This window comes from Polypterus senegalus, chromosome 15, assembly GCF_016835505.1.
Source record: "Polypterus senegalus isolate Bchr_013 chromosome 15, ASM1683550v1, whole genome shotgun sequence".
NCBI lineage: Eukaryota > Metazoa > Chordata > Cladistia > Polypteriformes > Polypteridae > Polypterus > Polypterus senegalus.
Window position 1 is genome coordinate 125714360 of NC_053168.1, and position 18359 is coordinate 125732718.

Sequence of the window (18359 nt, forward strand, 5' to 3'; positions counted from 1 at the left end):
CTTTATACAGTATGTCTGTGGCTTCAGAAGCTGTGTGTGGCAGCCATGCTGCTCATTTATAACTTGACAGACAGAAGGGAGTTGGGCGAGAGTGAATCGGCAACTTCATGGCATCAAATGCAAAGCCTCGACAGGCTGCCTAAAAAGACAAAGAAGCCATCCAGAGGCACTTGAAAATTGGGCGTCAAGGTGCCACACCAGATTCCCTACAATGAAAATGATGCCCCATTCAAACTGGACACAAATAAAATTATAATAATGGAGGCTGTGACATCTCACTTTATGCTCAAATACCTCTACCTCAACTCCAACAAATTCAAAATAGTGCTGCAAGAATCCTGACGAGGGTGCGGAAATACAAACATATTTCACCAATCCATCGGTCACTTCATTGGCTTCTTTATCCACCTCCGTATCCAATACAAACTGTTTACTCACCAGTGCATCCATGGAAATGCTCCACAATATCTGAAGGAACTCCTTAAACTACAAACCACTGCAAGAAACCTCCGTTTTGCAAACACCGACCGCCTTCGCCCCCCGTGACCAAACTTCATACAATGGGTGATCGAGCCTTTGCACTCGCTGCTCCACGGCTCTGGAATGGCCTACCAGAGAACACGGCTGTGGGCTCCTTTACAAAACAGCTGAAGACTTTTCTATTTAGGAAAGCTTATTAACAAGAATGCTATAATTATTGTTGCTTTATCTCTGTTTTTATCTTGCTTTGCTTTTGTTTAAACTTTTAATGTAGCACGTTGAGATTTACTGCGAATGTAAAGTGCCCAAAAATAAAATGCATTATTATTATTACTATTATTATTATTTTCATCAGCCGAGGGCTGTGGGGGCCTCTGCATTGCCAGGCAGCTCTACTGTACACACAAGGCAGGAGAGAGCCCTGGGCAAGACCTCAACAGGTCTATTGGTGATTCCACCAACGCATGCACCCACCCATACCAGGGGCAGCTTGGAATTGTCAGTTAGCTTAACCTGGATAAGAATATGGGAATTAAACTATACTATGGAAAAAAACCCTGCAGGCACAGGGAGGACATATAAACTCCATATGGAAAACGTCTGGTTGGATGAGGGGGCAGCGTTACCCAATGGAGCCATTGTGCCATCTACCATTATCATGTTTGGGTAAATAAACAAAATTATGCTACTTTAAAAAACACGCCAAAAGGGGTATGTGTTTAAAAGCTTGATTATAAGGCGGCATTTAAAGGTTACAAAATACAAGGCCACTTACAGTAATTTAAGGGGCAACATTTTCTTTCAAAGGAATTTCCATTCAAAGGAATGGACTGCTTTTTAAAAAAACAAAATTGCAGAGATATGAATTATGCTGTATTGAACATTTCCAGCTCACCCAAGCGTACACAGAATGTCCAGCATTTCCCTGCCATTCGAAGCTCTCTTACAGCACTGTTAACATGGATAGATACAAACTGGCATCCATTTTCTGACCTGCTGATCCAGGATGCAGGGAGCCTGTGCCCATCCACATAGAAATGATCTTAGGTGGGAATCAATGCTGGGCAGAATGTCAAAATACCACACAACACACAGTCACAGTGACCCCTTTAAAGTCACAAATTAATATGACACAAACATTTTGACATGTTTGAGGTAAAGCAAAGTGCCTGAGGGAATAAAACGCACACTGATGTGGGAGGGCATGAAAAAAGTCCAACCAAGCAGTACCTGGACTCTGTTATAAACTCAGCAAGGACAAATAATGCAGAATGTACTCATTTATTTTTAAACATAACAAAATGCTTGATCAACTTCAATGATTGTTCTCACCTTCTCCTCTATAATTAATATTATATGAGGGGTCTCCGGCACCTTGAGATATTAAGACTCTATTGTACAATGTCAACAGAGCAATACTGAGAATGAATTAATGGACGAGATTTCTGCAAGTGTACGTGTTTGCTAAAGCACAGGGTGGGGCGGACAGGCTAAAGTGTGACCTCAACGTTGTTTTGCGCCAGAGGATCACAATACCCACGGTTTAGTTTCATCCAACATCATCAAAAATACGGCCAAAGATGGCAACTCAAAGTGTAATGCAGGAAAGGGTTTGGCAGTGGCTGTGCCAGTTCAGAATTCATTCCAGAGAGACAATAAAATTACAAAAGGATTTGGCGAGAAATATTAAAAAAATACTGGTGTTTAAATAACACAACCTGCATTTGGCTTCCAGTAGTGCCATCCTGAAGGCTAGAGCGAGCGGTGCAGGATGAAGCTCTGCTTGATTATCTGTTTCTTATGCATTTACCACATTTGTTGTGGACTGAACAGAATAGGGCTTTGTTTGTACTGTAATGACGCAGTGCCCCTCCACTGAAAATCCACAAACACCCCTGCTAAACTCCTCCTGGCACCAACCCTGTCTTGCCGTCCAATTATTTCCGCAGTCATTTACAGAGCCAGCAGTAGATAGGGTGCAGATGCAGGTTTACTTATTTATTTAAGTTAACGTAGCGCACTTTCAATTCTCTGCGGTGGGCTGGCGTCCTGCCCAGGGATTTGTTCCTGCCTTGTGCTCTGTGTTGGCTGGGATTGGCTCCAGCAGACCCCCGTGAGCCTGTAGTTAGGATATAGCGGGATGGAAGATGACTGACTGACTTTCAGTTCTGATACCTGCCAGCACAGACAGACACACAAGACATTCACACTTTGAGCTCTTTTTGGGTTTCAGAAAGGAAACTCAGCGCTGAAACTACACCTCTCAGCTTTTAACCAAGTAGAGTATTTAATGGGGATATCGTCATACTCTCTTCTAAAGGGTTCAGTACATATACATTTATCTTTTTTTGTTTTTAAAAAAATCATACTTTTGCATTAGGTTTTTTTTTTTTTCTGGTAAGCACACGTCTGCCATATTTTTCCATTTTCACACCTTAAAATAATACATGGTTGCAGATTTCTTTGTGTGCTTTTAGAGCTAGCCACTCTTTGTGTTATTTATTTCTGCCCGGAACTCAGAATGCAGTTAAGGCCCCATGTCAGGGAGAGAGAGAGAGAAAAAATAATTAAGTGTGTGGAATTTGGCTCAAAGTTTTCTTGTTTAGGAGCTAATGGCTACTCAGTAAGTATTTTTGTCTGGAGCCTTGACCACCATAAAATAAAATATTTTTACAAAGGAGCTGGAGAAAACAAAAATTGCAGTGCATTCCTGGAAATATACTTATTTTTCATGGGATGGGGCACTAAAGGTAAGTGTTGCATGTGAAGGGCACAAGCATCTCCTTGTGCCTGGGCCTCTTAGACACTAAAGAAAAGGAAAGACAGAGAGGAGGAGCCACAGGACCTTCTTATTGTTATTGACGTGACCACCGACTGACTGACTGACTGACTGCAAAAGGAGGCGTCCATGTTGAGAAATATAAACACCTAAACATCCCGACTGCTGCATTCTTCTTAGAAGATCCTGTATTCATTTCATCAATGGCTGCCACATTGACAAATGGTTTCAACTTGTTTTAGAAGAAACAATACAGCTGGATTACAATTTTAATATAACACAGAACAATCATAAAAAGTAAATTTATTAAAATGAGAATCAGTCTGCCATATTTATTACTTGATTTGGCCGATACGGCCAAAGGACTCAGTATCTGGTTCACTTGTTTGTTATGATGTCTTCTGTAATTCAGAACTCTGATGAACATCTCATTACTACTGAATCTGGCTTGGTCATGGTTGGTGCACTTTTGTTTTTTCAGAGTTATCCACAGGGTTGCTGCATGCACACACACACACACACACACAAGCGAGACACCACATTACAACATCCGTCATACTCCGATTAGACACCTGGCACATCCTGGAGGCGACTGATGCCACAGCGTTCACTGTAATAAGTAATGTAAAGTAGTCAGGAAGTGAAGATTAATTAACAGACAGAATACGCACACCATGGACCAGACATGAACAAATCAAAAGCCCAGCCACCGCCTGTGACCTGTGTGGAACCGAGCCATGTCCCATTTAACAATTTAAACTGTGGGTATTTATGAAGTTAGCTTTTCAAGATCTATTTAATAACTTTTAAAGTGTTACACATATTATCTCTTACAGCATATGGTGGCAGAATCTGCAGCCAGCTACAGACCTCAAATTCCCTTTTCTTGATATAAACGCACACATGTTCTGCCAACAGAGGCTAACTTCCAACATTGACTGACTAAGTTTATGTTATCTCAGCGCTGTTTACACGAGGACCTGGTTATGAGATGGAACACCCGTATAAAATGAGAATTAAACAACCCTGAAAAAGAAGTAGAGACGACAGACAGAGCAAAGTGGGCACCAATTAAAACTTTATTCAAAATATATAATATTCAGTCATAGTTGACGATGCTAAACAATCACTGTTCCAACGTTGGTCCCAAGTCTGTCACTATTGTAATTGTGCATTTCGAGTTCATTTCTTAGTAAAATGGAGTCCTTACGTAAATCATTTTTCAAGTTTTAGCACCTATAATTAAACTCCAAGGTAACTGTAATCATGTGTACAATGGCAGCACCTTGGTATAATCTGTCTTCCAAACAAGAGCTTGAGTTCAAATATATCCTCGGCCCTTAATAGCCAGAGCGGTGTGTGAACACAACAGCTCTTCCCTGTAGCTACTCGGCTCCAAACTCAATGGGGTAACCACCTCCCTTTTCTACCACATCCTCCAATAAGAACGTCATCTCCATCTTGTAATCACAGCACACTCCTGGTGCCAACTCTGTCTGATGTCTGTATTGTCCAGCATTGTGTGTTACAGCACCGATGCCAAGGCCATTTCCTGTATGGCTGACATACTGCCAATAAGGTGTTCCGAGACGGACATATTTTCCATTTATTATTGAACCTGCAACTGGAAATGAAGCAAATCCAATGTAATTAAGGCTGAATGGCAGTTCCAAATCCAGATTATGAAAGGCTGCACATCTTAAGGCCCAGAAAGCCACAGGCTCTCCTCCTCCCGGACAATGTTAAAAAATAAACAATGAAAACCACTATGTTTTGAATATTTGCAAGCAAAATGTACAGAGATTCACAGACACTGGCACTTTGGCTTTACTATGGTGGGTCCAGAATTAAAAACAAAAACAGGCAGTAATTTCTCAGGCATTCAAATTAGTCCCATGCACTAAAGGGCCCTTTAAACTTCAAAAAACACAGTGACATCTCGCAGATTAATGGAGTACAAACACACACGAATTTCTTCACCACAGATTGTAAAAAATCAAACCACAATTAGACCGGCTGCTTTTTAGTTAAACTTGTTATGACTCTCCAGCAAAAGGTCAATGAGACTGGACCAATTCGTTACTGAAATTAACCTTGCCTGTCATCTAAAAGGAAAGCCAAGAAATAAACGGTGAAGGGGTGGATGCGACAGGCTCGAGACGCCACGCTAGTCCACCACGTGCTTGAAGTCGGCAAGGATTAAATGGGAGTTAACTGTTGTAAGGCAGGCACCTGAGGCAATACACACACTTCTGAGCATCATTTAGGGGGGCTTTGTGGAGAGCTGAAATTAAAAAGACCAACAACAAAATACACCACCAATGGAAGGGCAAGATCCTTTATAAGGCAAGCCCCTGCTTCATCGCCCAGGAGCAACTCCAAAGCGTTCATACTATTAAACATCAAGAGACTTCAGGTTTGATAAATTAAGGCCGGTATTTATTTATTCTGCCTTTTGAAGGAGGTTAGGGTGACAGCTCAAATACAATATGGATGACAGGCTAGAGTCAAGCGAGACCAGAATTGAGACCCGGAGTCCTTTTACAAGTCAACCATTTTTAACATGTAAGCAAATCAACTCACTTGGTTGGACTCAAGAACCCCGACAGGTTGACTGCGATTGGCCTGCTTTGTGTTCTACCTGTGCTCATCCCTCCCATGTGTTTGCTTTTTTAAATTAACAGATGTGCCATTTTGGTTTATTGTTAAACCTCTTATACCCTTAAATAAGACCAATTTAGTCTTTTATCTATGAAGCAGCAAATCTACCAGTCCAAGACGGGTTGAAATCTCAGTGATCAGCGTCAACATTTGCAAAGCACCATGGGATTTGTAAAAGCAGTGTATGGGATGTGCCATCTGTTGGAATGACAGTGCAGTGCATTTTATTACTAATCATGCAAGTGATTTGCCAGCTGTTGAAATGGATATAATAAAAGAAAAAGTGTTTTTTTGTAAGGTGAATAAATATGTAAGCATAAATGTGTCCCAATAAAAACAAGGACATTAACACATTCTCATTATTAGTCCATAAATAAAATTTAACTTGCCAACAAATTTCATTAGAAAAATGCCTCACTTGGGGGGAAAAACAAATCTGTTCAAAGAGAAATCATTACATTTCCTTCTTCAAAGAGTGAGCAATGCAAATTCACGCTTTTGAGCAGAGACCACTAAGACAATTAACGATAAACAAATTTGAAACAGTGAGTCACAAACAAGATGGTACATTAATGGTCCATTATGATTCATGAATAATTCCTGGCTCCTAATAATTCAGAAATATCAGATAATATCTTAAACATTTAATGACTCTGAAAAAAGTAAAAGGTTGAGTAAGAATGCCACAACATTTCACTTGATGACTAATCATGTTTACTGCAACTATAAAACTGTTTGATGTATTATTCAGCCACTGACCAGTCAATAGGTCATATCTGATGCTAGGCATTCATAATGAGAAACCCTTCTAACAATAAAACTGCCATTTGTTTGTTTCACAAAAGGCTTTTCTCCGAGTTGGTCCTCTTTTGATCGGGAGCAACGCATTGCAGATTCATTCTTGGGCTTCAACAGAAAGCCATCTCATCGCATTCTTTAAGGTGAACTCGAACAGCTATGCCTTTCAGGGAACTGAACTGACAGCACAGAAAGCAGTAACATGAAGCACACCATTACAGAGGTTTTCAGCTTGACATGATGGCTATTTGCTAACAAAAATCTAATTATTTTTCAGTTTTTTACATTATTAAAAACCCTCAGGGCAAACCAAGAACTACGCTACTTTCCATAGCACTTACCGACTCACACTCTCGTAGTTTTTTCTGGGCGCTGTCAAAGTCAAAGTTTACATAGAGGCATTCCACAAACTCTGTAATTGGATCCTTGTAGGTATAAGACTCCTAAAAGAAAAATAATGTATAATCAGTACTTTCAAATGTTGTCCAGTTTACTTTGACATAACTTTCCTTGTGTATATTTTGAATTTTTGCAAGTAATCAAAATATTCTTCAAAAACAAAATTTTGCAAAGCCGAGCTTCAAGTAGAAGAATTATTCACTAAATGTTAACCTTTTCATGTACATTGAACGAAAAATCCAAATGTTAAAAAACATTTCTGAATCCACAGCCTTTCTGCATTCTACAATTTGTTTTATAGTCGACTTGCACCCAAGTGAGCGGATGCTGAATACAAACGCTCCGAGAGTGTCCTTCATCATCTAGGATACTACAATTCAGTGTAAGTCATCATGAATTCTGTGCCCCTGCTGTTACACACTACTTTAACAACACCTCAGCTCTCACATTTCTGTACTCAAATCATTTCACAAGTTTAAACAGATCTCAGCACCCAGTTCATCAAGGTAGACATTGAGAGCGATTAGCCCTCGAACTAAGATAGCGTTGGGAGGAAAGCAGTAGAACCACCCAGAATTACAGAATCTTCTGCCCTCCCTGTCCCGAGACCTGTGGGTGGACAATCAGTAGTGTTGTGCCAAAGTAATGCTACAAAGTCACTCGGTGTGCCAACTGAAGCCTACCATATTTTTATATACAACAGGATTCCAGTACATTAAATAACTATTCTATGTTGACTATTCAAGATTTCAATATAAATAGGAACAAATGCAAAAACTGTTTTGCTAAATTAAATTTCTGAACACATTTTGAAATTTTATTATAAAACCATATTGCATTAAGACAAAATGCTCAGGAAGTTTGAAGACAAACAAAAATCAAATATAAAACGTTTTTAAAATTTTGAATATGAGTAATCAATGATTATTATTTATCTGAAACAATAAGCAGTTATTGGGCTGGACTTCTGACCAATTATGAGACCCTAGACATCAGTTCTGTCAGAAACGCTCCGTTCTGCATGAGAAGAGGATATTAAACATTTTCACAGCCAACACTGCAACCTACATGTGGTAAGAAACATATACAAACAAAAAAATTGTTGGCTGGAGTTTTCCCTTAAATTAAATTAACATTTAGATTCAGAAATAACCCAAGCGGTCCTTAGCGAAGAAATAATGTAAGCTTATGAAAATATGGAAACTAAAATGTCAATGCAGAGTCCTTCCCCAGTACTAAGCAACACTAAAAATGAAGGATTTGATCCGATTAAACATGGCAGACTTAAAAAGCTTTGCCAGGCAGTCTTGGGTTAAACAAATTAAAGGCGACTCCCAATTTAAGGTAATCTGACCTCTCACTTTTCTCCCTTACCAGCTTGGACTTTGCAGTTCTCAAACCCACTCAACCAGAACTGGAATAGGAGACCCCGAACTCTATCATCAAGCAGTCTACACCAATCCAGAGTAAGTGCGACCCACCTGCTGAATAACTTTAACCAAATCCTTCAGCACTTGTCTGCGCTTTCTCACATCTTTGTTTGTGATGACAGCGGTAGTTAAATACCTTAGGATGTGCGGGCACATGGTTTGAATTGCATTCAGATACCTAAAAAAAGAAAGAAAGAATGTTTAATGCCATAACATCACTACAATAAGCCACTGCAATTCAGCAGTCCAGAGTAACAGAAGTACAAAAAGTCAGAGCTGCCATGCCAATAGAAATAATGCTAACTTCCACTACAACCGTGACAGCAATCTATGCCTCTATACTGCATATGGTGTCCATTGTGTCACTCTCCGGCTCTTACAGGGGCGAGTAGGTGAGAAGTGGTTAATTAACCCTGTAAGTGTCTTCTTTATAAACCCATCTTTGTTACCAGCATATGAAGCACTTTGGAAGAGGCCAAAACAATGGTTAAAAGATGTAAAACAATGTCATTGCAGTGTTCGCATTCTTTTGCTTTACAAATGTTTGAAATGAGGCAGAAACTGGGAAGAGTGCCAGGAGTAACCACATGGCAGACACGGCTCTACAGGAGTGCACCCTTGGGGTGTTGTCCAGTGTCCAACATTCAAGGTCATAGCACAGTCTGAACCACTTAGACACAGAACTTTATTAGTGCCATGTGGAAAATACGTCTGTGCTGTGTGGTTGGCGGAGTCTTCTCGCACTAAACAAGGGATCTTATCCTGTCTGAAGCACAGCAGGTGGAATAATGGAAGTCATACTGTTGAGGGGGTATGGGGAGATCTCAGCATTGCACAGTTTTCTCTCAAGTCCTAACTTAGTGTGTGTATACAGGTGATAATCCTCCATGAGCCACTTGCTGTACTACTGTATTTAGCATGTACACAAGACAGTTTTGGCAGTCCTTGCTGCTACCTGCAAAAGTGAGCATGCGGGACACCTCACGAGTGATGGGCCAGAATTTTGCAGACATGCTTTCGCATTTGATGTAATATAAAGCTCTGAGTTTCACCACCAGTGTGAAGGCGGTGGCACTAAGCACTGCACTTTGCTGATGCCAACCAGGGACGTGTTGCATACTTTCCGAACTGGCAGGCCTCTTATTGATGTGATGACAAGTAAAATGTTCACTCCTATTTGAACTCAACAGTGTTTTCACTTTATGTGTCAGCATGGATTTATGGAAATTCACTCCTACTGCGATCATCGATGACAAGTCCGATGTCACAAGACAAGCTTTGAGCTCCTGGAGCACAAAATTAAGTAGTCAAATCTTGGGGTTTGCACAAAGGCTGTTAAACAGCTCAAAACTACTAAACAACTTCAAATTGAAAAGTAACTGCCATAGTAGATATGCTTGCTACATAAAACGGTGTTCTAATGTGTACTTTTTATTTTTAATACATTTTTAAAATATTTTCTCTGTTCTGCAGTTTACAATGGGGCTGAAAGGGTTAAAAAAAAAGCCTTCAAATTACCAAATACATCCATTGTTAGGGTAAGAATGCTATTGGATATTATGCCACAAACAAATCCTCTTTCCCCCATCCTAGCTGTGAGCTGCTCATGCACGGCCCCAAGTAATGGCTTCTTTAAGGGCACACTCCTAAACAGACCACTGTTACAGAGGGCTCTTGAGATTTTGGACTCCCACATGTACCCCTGTTTCAGCGATAGACTTCTTTGCTGCTTTCCTTCCCAGTCTCTGTCTATGTTTTGGTGGGTGGTCATCTTTATGCTGGTGGTGTGATGCACCTTCCATTTCTTGATACTATGATGCTCTCTGGGACATCCACGCACTGATATTTTTGTGCCCTTTTGTACCCACTGTTCTGTGGGGTGCTCTTAAGATTCTCTCCTCAGAATGGACCCCTAGCACAGCCCCACTATAGAAAACCCAGAAGTGGGTAGGTGGGCAATTGGCCGAGGTCTCCATGACTGTGGTTTTCTCTTTGACTTTTCTGTGTATATTTTTAATCTTCACCGTTGTCCACTCACCCTAACTCATCCGTTAATTCATGGACTGATGTTGTTGGTTTTCCCATTTATGTTCAATCAGTTCTACCTTGATCTCGTGTGCTTCAACAAAGCTGTATTCATGTTGTTTATTCAGTAAAGAATATAATCTACACTTGTATTTTAACTGAGAACTGTTCACAGCAATCTGTGCCTGCACTCGGTGAGGAGTGCTCTATAAACAGTATTGTATTTTGGCCATCTCGTGTCCCCCTACTAAATAAAAGGATTTTTATATCCAGACCACATGTCCTTCACTCTAACTGCACATTGTTAGGAAGTCATCATTCAGTGAAGTGTCAAATGAGTGGCAAACGGGTCTCGTTTGGAGCTATTCTGAAGTGCATGAATGGTCTGCATACTACTTTAACCAGATTTAGATTTTAGAAATATACAACTGACAAATGACTTACTTTGACTTTGAAAAGAAACTCTACAATACTCAGGTTGTCACTGAAAAATACTTCAATGGAGGAATGAGTGTGTGAACTTTTGAAATTTGGGAATTAGAAGCATCCAAATTAAAAACCTGCTTATTTCCTAATTCTGACATTAGTGCAACAATATTTATTGTATCCAATTTCAATTAATCACAACTCCAGAGAAACATCAGTTTTTTGGTTAATAATGATAAAATAAATGTAGAAAATGCATGTAGAAAAGAACTGCGCTTGTACATTCAAGATCCCAGTTCCGATTTCATGACACATATATAAAAAATAAAACACAAATGGATCCATATTTGTATCTACTCTCCTTGCGCCTGTCTAATGTTACACTGGTATTAGATTACCTATTAGCACCTACATCATAGGTTATCTGAAGATAATATACTTTCTCCAGTTGCCCTTGAACCTGGTTAGACTGCAAAATCAGATATCTAATCTTTGGTGTTGCTTTTCTTCTAAATCATTTTCTATTCTTCTTTCTCAGAGCATGGGGGGGAAAAAAAATGTTGAGTGGAGAAAATGAAATCAGGTGAAGCTGATGCCATCGCACATGATGCAATTTTACCTGCCATTACCCTGGTTACTGCATTCAAGGACAAACCTCAATCTTGGACTAATTCCAAATAAACATTCTAATCTTAAGGCCCTCAATATGTCATCTGCAGAATTGATCCATACTATTAGGTTTATTACATTTGTAGTGTAGTGAGCAGCACTGCTGCTCCGCAGATCCAGCATCCTGGATAATCTGTGTGGACTTTACAAATTCTCCCTGTACCTTGGTGGGTTCTGTCCAGTTGTGCTAGTCTGGGTGTGTGTATAACTGGCAACCTTCCTTCTTGCCTTGCATTCAGTGGTGTCAAGTTGGAACCCTGGTCCATGCAACTCTGAATGGGATTCGGAGGGTAAGGAGTACTATGGTGGGCTGGAAGAATAATAACCACCTTTTCAGCTGCAGCTTTCAGAACAAATATCTGCCTAACCTTTTCAGGCCGTTTCCAAAAAATCCAAATTCTTGAATACTTACAAGATAATTGAAATTCTGATATTATTCAAAATAATGCTGTGTATGCAGCTTTCAACTTTTCTACACTCTTGTGGAAAGTAAATGGTGTCAAATTTGAAAACAACTGTGCAAATACAGGCAGTCATTGACTTACGACCCATGCGTCTTACCACCGCTACTGCGTCTCAAAGGGCAAACAATGGTTTTCGCCACACCAGCTTCATATGTCGCAAGTCATTTATCTCGATCTCAGTTTATCACCTGCAGCGGTTCCAACTACGTTCAATTGCATTTCTCTTAAAAATTACAAAGAAAAAAGGCAATTGATCTTGACACAAAAATGAAGGTGATCAAGCAGTTAGCAAGCAAATACGATTGCGTGTGACATGAAGTTATCCCATCGTAACCAACATACACCTCACCGCACACACCATACTGCTGCACTATGGCTTTGAATCCGGTTAACCTCCGACGCTTCTGTGCTTTGACTCACAACGTGCCGCTTCGTGCGAACAGCCGCAATGGGTAATGAAACCACACTGAGCTCATTTATCTGTTAATGTTTATTATTAATAAGCTGAAATGTTACAACAGAAAACATGAGCACTCAGACTCTGCCTGAACAGTTCCTCCTCTTAGACTTAACACAATGAACACTGGGAGAGGCTCACATGGAGGACGTAACATTGAACAGTCCAAGAAAGGATCTGTGACGCTGTTCAGCAGGCATGCGAGCAACAGTAACAATAAAACAATTTACAAAAAATGATAGAAAATATACACCATATGCTAAGAATGATAAAAAAACGATATAAAACAAACAAAATGACTTAATGGACTCATTATACAGTACTATGCACACAGTCATGTTTGAATACATACATCGGTCCATCGTACATCCAGATCAACTTTCGACCGGTATGTTGAAAGTCGAAAAGTACCAGTAGACCACAATTAACTGGCAGCCTGTTTATTTTTTCTTTATTTTGGAAGGAAACAGTTACTTTACGCCGCTTTCACAATCTCCGACTGATTGGTTTGTGCCAAACCTGGAGATGATTAACTAACTGCTTGCTTTCACTGTCCAGTTTGGTTGGTTGGTTGGTTTGGGTTTCACACAGCAACGTTTCAAGCAAACCAGAAGATCCAAACCGCCCACGAGGGCGTTGTGTACTTCTTTCATTGGGCTAGAATGAGGTTTTCCCCTAAACAATACACAATCTGTGTGACTACAGAAGCTGGATTAAACAAAGACAATAGAAGTTATTTTACAGCTAATCCACCTTAAATAGCAAGCGTATCTGTGGGTCCATCCTGTTGCTATGGTTAGGACAAAAAAAAAATCTAAAAGTGATGAAAACGTGTTAAAAAAAAAAAAAAGATAAAATTGGTCTTTTTGACTTATTATAAACTGGAAACAGCTGCATTGTAGCAACTCTTCCACCCACAAGGGCCACATGAACAAGGTTTATAGCTGTGATACTGAACTCAACTAGGCTAGAGTCTCTTAACAAGGCCAATGCGTTTTACTAACAAAATACTTTTATTGTAAGCGAGGCCAGTTTGCCAATGGACGCCAAGAGAAAATAGCAAAAACGTGACGCAACATCAGCATATTTTTACATGACATCCACATGCCAGTCAAGAGACAGCATTTTTCCCTTTGTGTTCTGGTCCTTCACCCCGTGGGCAATGTTTGGTGCAACACGTGTGGGAGGTCATCCTAAAGTACCAGACTGCTCATTCTACTGCAGGTCATCTTTTTCTCCTCTCATGGAGGTCAAGCACAGAAACCCTTAAGTGTGCAAAGAGCTGAAGTAACGTCATTCATCACACAAAGCTCTTAAATATCTGTGATGATGGAGGTTTAGGTTGCTCCTCCTTCACCATCATGGTCTGGTAAAAGTTCAACTAAACTGCTAACTCGTATGTCAATTTTATAATCAAGTCTACCCATGAACAAGGCCCTGTGGTAACTGAGCTCCTTCACTTTGTGCAGCTTCTCATCCCATGAAAGAACCATGGCCTCCGATTTGCAGGTGCCGACTTTCATACTCACCAATCTCTACAGCAAATGCTGGAGACAACAATCTGACTACTATCAAATTTAAACAATGCAACCCTTAAGAGTGCCAAACTAGATAAAACCCCCACTCTTGTGCTCCTTATTAGAAGTGAGTTCGGATGCTCAACCTGGAAAATTTTATTGAAGTACTTCAAATAATTAGATAATGGCTTTTTTACTTTGACACTTCTTACACTACGATAAAAAAATTCCTTAAGTTTTCTTGTGTTGCCATAAAGTGCAACGTTCAGACTGCTTTATTTAAGGCATTTGCAAAATTTAAAAGAAGGCTTGTGAATATCTCTACATAGAAAAACTTTTCTAAATGTCACAGAGGCACATTTAAACGTGAACAGAAACACCAAGTTCAAAGATATGAAAACAACAAACAGCAACCAAATGAATAAACGCGTTTCAGCTCAACACAGCGAGAGTGAGACAATCAGTTGTGGCTTCCTTTCCTTGAAATTAGGCTCTGTAGCTCCAAAGATAAACAAGGCTAATCGGCACGACCAAAAACAGCACAAGTATTTAGGTAACCTGCCAGGACACTGGCTTTGTCATTTACTTGACAATGCAAAACAAAGTGAAAAAGGACTTCAGAAATAGAGTGGGCAAAAAGGGACAGACACCGTTAGGCTTCAGCCAGGGTTTATTCCTGGCTTTGGTGTATTTTCTGCTTCATTATCATTATTCTATTCTCTTTGTTCTGTTAGTACACAAATACTGTACTTGTAGTTTGTTGGGTTGGAACACTGGGAAGCGGGGCAACCCTGACATCACTGCTGTTGGGTCCTCCCCCTGCCTTTATATTGAAGTCAGAGTGCAGGTCTCTACTTTGGAGGGTCACTGGTAGTGGTAGGACTCTTCAGAATTTTTAAATAAAAAAAAATATATATAGTTTCTGGCTTCTTCTCTTCCATTGTGTATTGGGACTAGTTTTCTCTGGACCATTTAGGCAAATCCTTCTTGCCCTTATTTTACCTTTGTCATTTTTTGGGGACTTTACCTGTACATCAATAAATTCTTTACCGATAAAGAATTTTTACTTGAACTTGTCTCATTTCACAGTTTTTGCTCCTAGGAAGGAGTTTGTGTGTATTTTGGGACATTTAAGGCCAGCTCCCTAATTTTGGGCCTGTGTAAGCTTCCGTCTGCTGGTAGTAGATGGAAGTCTTAAAGCTCCCCCGCCCATAGCCCCACCCAACCAAGATCACATTTTACTTTTATTCAATTATGCATTTCCTTCAATATATTTTTGCCCTGGCCCCAAGACACCCCAGGTGTGGGGGGTCATTTATCCTTTTTAGCAACTTAGTACAATTTGGGGCATGAACATAATCTCTCGTCATTCTATCACAATGACCACCTGCACAGCACTGTTCCTCCGTCACATTTTGAAGATGCATAAGGATTTGGACACATCTCTTTATGCTATGCCATACAAGCAGTGTGGCTGGGATCAGCTGGAGTTCAGAGCGAGTGGCAGTAAAACCATAGGGCTTACTCATGCCTTAAACTGCCAATCATATTTATTTTAAACAACAATTTTCTTCCTACTTTAAAGAGCTATGCTGGAACAGAAAGCTACAGTTTCAAAATTTTGAGTGGCATGAAATACTAAAGAGAAGTATTGCCATGTAGGTTGTGATGATGGTGTGGTGGGCAATTCACCAATTCCAGCCCAATATACAGTGGTGTGAAAAACTATTTGCCCCCTTCCTGATTTCTTATTCTTTTGCATGTTTGTCACACAAAATGTTTCTGATCATCAAACACATTTAACCATTAGTCAAATATAACACAAGTAAACACAAAATGCAGTTTTTAAATGATGGTTTTAATTATTTAGGGAGAAAAAAAAAATCCAAACCTACATGGCCCTGTGTGAAAAAGTAATTGCCCCCTGAACCTAATAACTGGTTGGGCCACCATTAGCAGCAATAACTGCAATCAAGCGTTTGCGATAACTTGCAAGGAGTCTTTTACAGCGCTCTGGAGGAATTTTGTCCCACTCATCTTTGCAGAATTGTTGTAATTCAGCTTTATTTGAGGGTTTTCTAGCATGAAGCGCCTTTTTAAGGTCATGCCATAGCATCTCAATTGGATTCAGGTCAGGACTTTGACTAGGCCACTCCAAAGTCTTCATTTTGTTTTTCTTCAGCCATTCAGAGGTGGATTTGCTGGTGTGTTTTGGGTCATTGTCCTGTTGCAGCACCCAAGATCGCTTCAGCTTGAGTTGACGAACAGATGGCCGGACATTCTCCTTCAGGATTTTTTGGTAGGCAGTAGAATTCATGGTTTCATCTATCACAGCAAGCCTTCCAGGTCCTGAAGCAGCAAAACAACCCCAGACCATCACACTACCACCACCATATTTTACTGTTGGTATGATGTTCTTTTTCTGAAATGCTGTGTTCCTTTTACGCCAGATGTAACGGGACATTTGCCTTCCAAAAAGTTCAACTTTTGTCTCATCAGTCCACAAGGTATTTTCCCAAAAGTCTTGGCAATCATTGAGATGTTTCTTAGCAAAATTGAGGCGAGCCCTAATGTTCTTTTGCTTAACAGTGGTTTGCGTCTTGGAAATCTGCCATGCAGGCCGTTTTGCCCAGTCTCTTTCTTATGGTGGAGTCGTGAACACTGACCTTAATTGAGGCAAGTGAGGCCTGCAGTTCTTTAGACGTTGTCCTGGGGTCTTTTGTGACCTCTCGGAGTCGTCGTCTCTGCGCTCTTGGGGTCATTTTGGTCGGCCGGCCACTCCTGGGAAGGTTCACCACTGTTCCATGTTTTTGCCATTTGTGGATAATGGCTCTCACTGTGGTTCGCTGGAGTCCCAAAGCTTTAGAAATGGCTTTATAACCTTTACCAGACTGATAGATCTCAATTACTTCTGTTCTCATTTGTTCCTGAATTTCTTTGGATCTTGGCATGATGTCTAGCTTTTGAGGTGCTTTTGGTCTACTTCTCTGTGTCAGGCAGCTCCTATTGAAGTGATTTCTTGATTGAAACAGGTGTGGCAGTAATCAGGAAATTGAACTCAGGCGTGATACACCACAGTTAGGTTATTTTTGAACAAGGGGGCAATTACTTTTTCACACAGGGCCATGTAGGTTTGGATTTTTTTTCCTAAATAATAAAAACCATCATTTAAAAACTGCATTTTGTGTTTACTTGTGTTATATTTGACTAATGGTTAAATGTGTTTGATGATCAGAAACATTTTGTGTGACAAACATGCAAAAGAATAAGAAATCAGGAAGGGGGCAAATAGTTTTTCACACTACTGTATTTAACTTTTCTTTTAATCTAACATCACCCTCATCATTTTAATCTTGTCCCTAAGCCACGGTCTACAGGCATGTTTACTGGAATTTGGAGTTCTCTGCACGAGGAGGAAAAATTGGGAATACTGTACACAAAGCCATGAACAGTAATAAATTTGAAGGTACGAGTATTTAGCATACACACACAAATTATACGTATATGCATGTGTGTATATGTACATTTACATATATACATCAATATAAATACGCAGAGCAATCAAAAATATGTACACTTAAACCAAGTCAAATTTCATTTGCAGTTCAGCTAATAAGTTCACTTACTGTGGCTGATAAAGAAATAGTTCAATAATGTTGTCTCTGCCTTTAGGATGGTTGAAGAAAACAAAAAGCGACCAGTGGATCAGCCAAGTTCTTTGCTGGAGAGACTGGAGTGGAGAGCTGACAGACTGTAGAAGGAAGACAACAACAACGTGGTTAACAAAACCTGTGCAGAACGTTAAAAACTTGAGCGAAAACTGTAGCAGCAAACAAGTTCCCGAGCGGTTTAACAGGAAAAAAAAAAGGAAAAAAAGTTGAGCTGTTAATGCTGCATAGAAAATATCTTCTCAAATTATCACAAAACAAATGTTTTACTGCACAGAATTTTCCTTTTTGCATCTCTTAAGCCCCATATGAAGACAGAACAGGTACCCATGGGTTACTTTGAGATTGTGCGCCATGGAGCTTTTCATTGTTCATTTATCATATTTTTTTCATGTCCTTCCTTGCCTGCTCTATAAGACAGGCAGTGGGATGATTGGGTGTGAGTGTTAATGAAAGGTTTCTTCATTTTAGGTTTCTTTAATGAAGAGTAAGGGGAGCGTCAAGGTCATATCATGTGCACGGCATTCAAGTGACATTGACGGAATCCTCCTGAGATGGTAATGTTTTGAATGTGTTAAAAGTAAAC

At 40.0% G+C, this 18359-nt stretch overlaps 1 protein-coding gene across 1 annotated transcript in view; it reads right to left on the reverse strand.

The window, feature by feature from the left end:
* The window catches only part of LOC120516198 (eukaryotic translation initiation factor 3 subunit E-B), a 72564-nt gene that overhangs the window by 29208 nt on the left and 24997 nt on the right, over positions 1-18359 (reverse strand). The window contains exons 7-9 of the mRNA XM_039737711.1: positions 17732-17856; positions 8599-8725; positions 7060-7161 (exon numbers count right to left, since the gene is read on the reverse strand). Coding sequence (XP_039593645.1) covers positions 7060-7161; positions 8599-8725; positions 17732-17856 — 354 coding nt within the window. The remainder of the gene's footprint in view (positions 1-7059; positions 7162-8598; positions 8726-17731; positions 17857-18359) is intronic.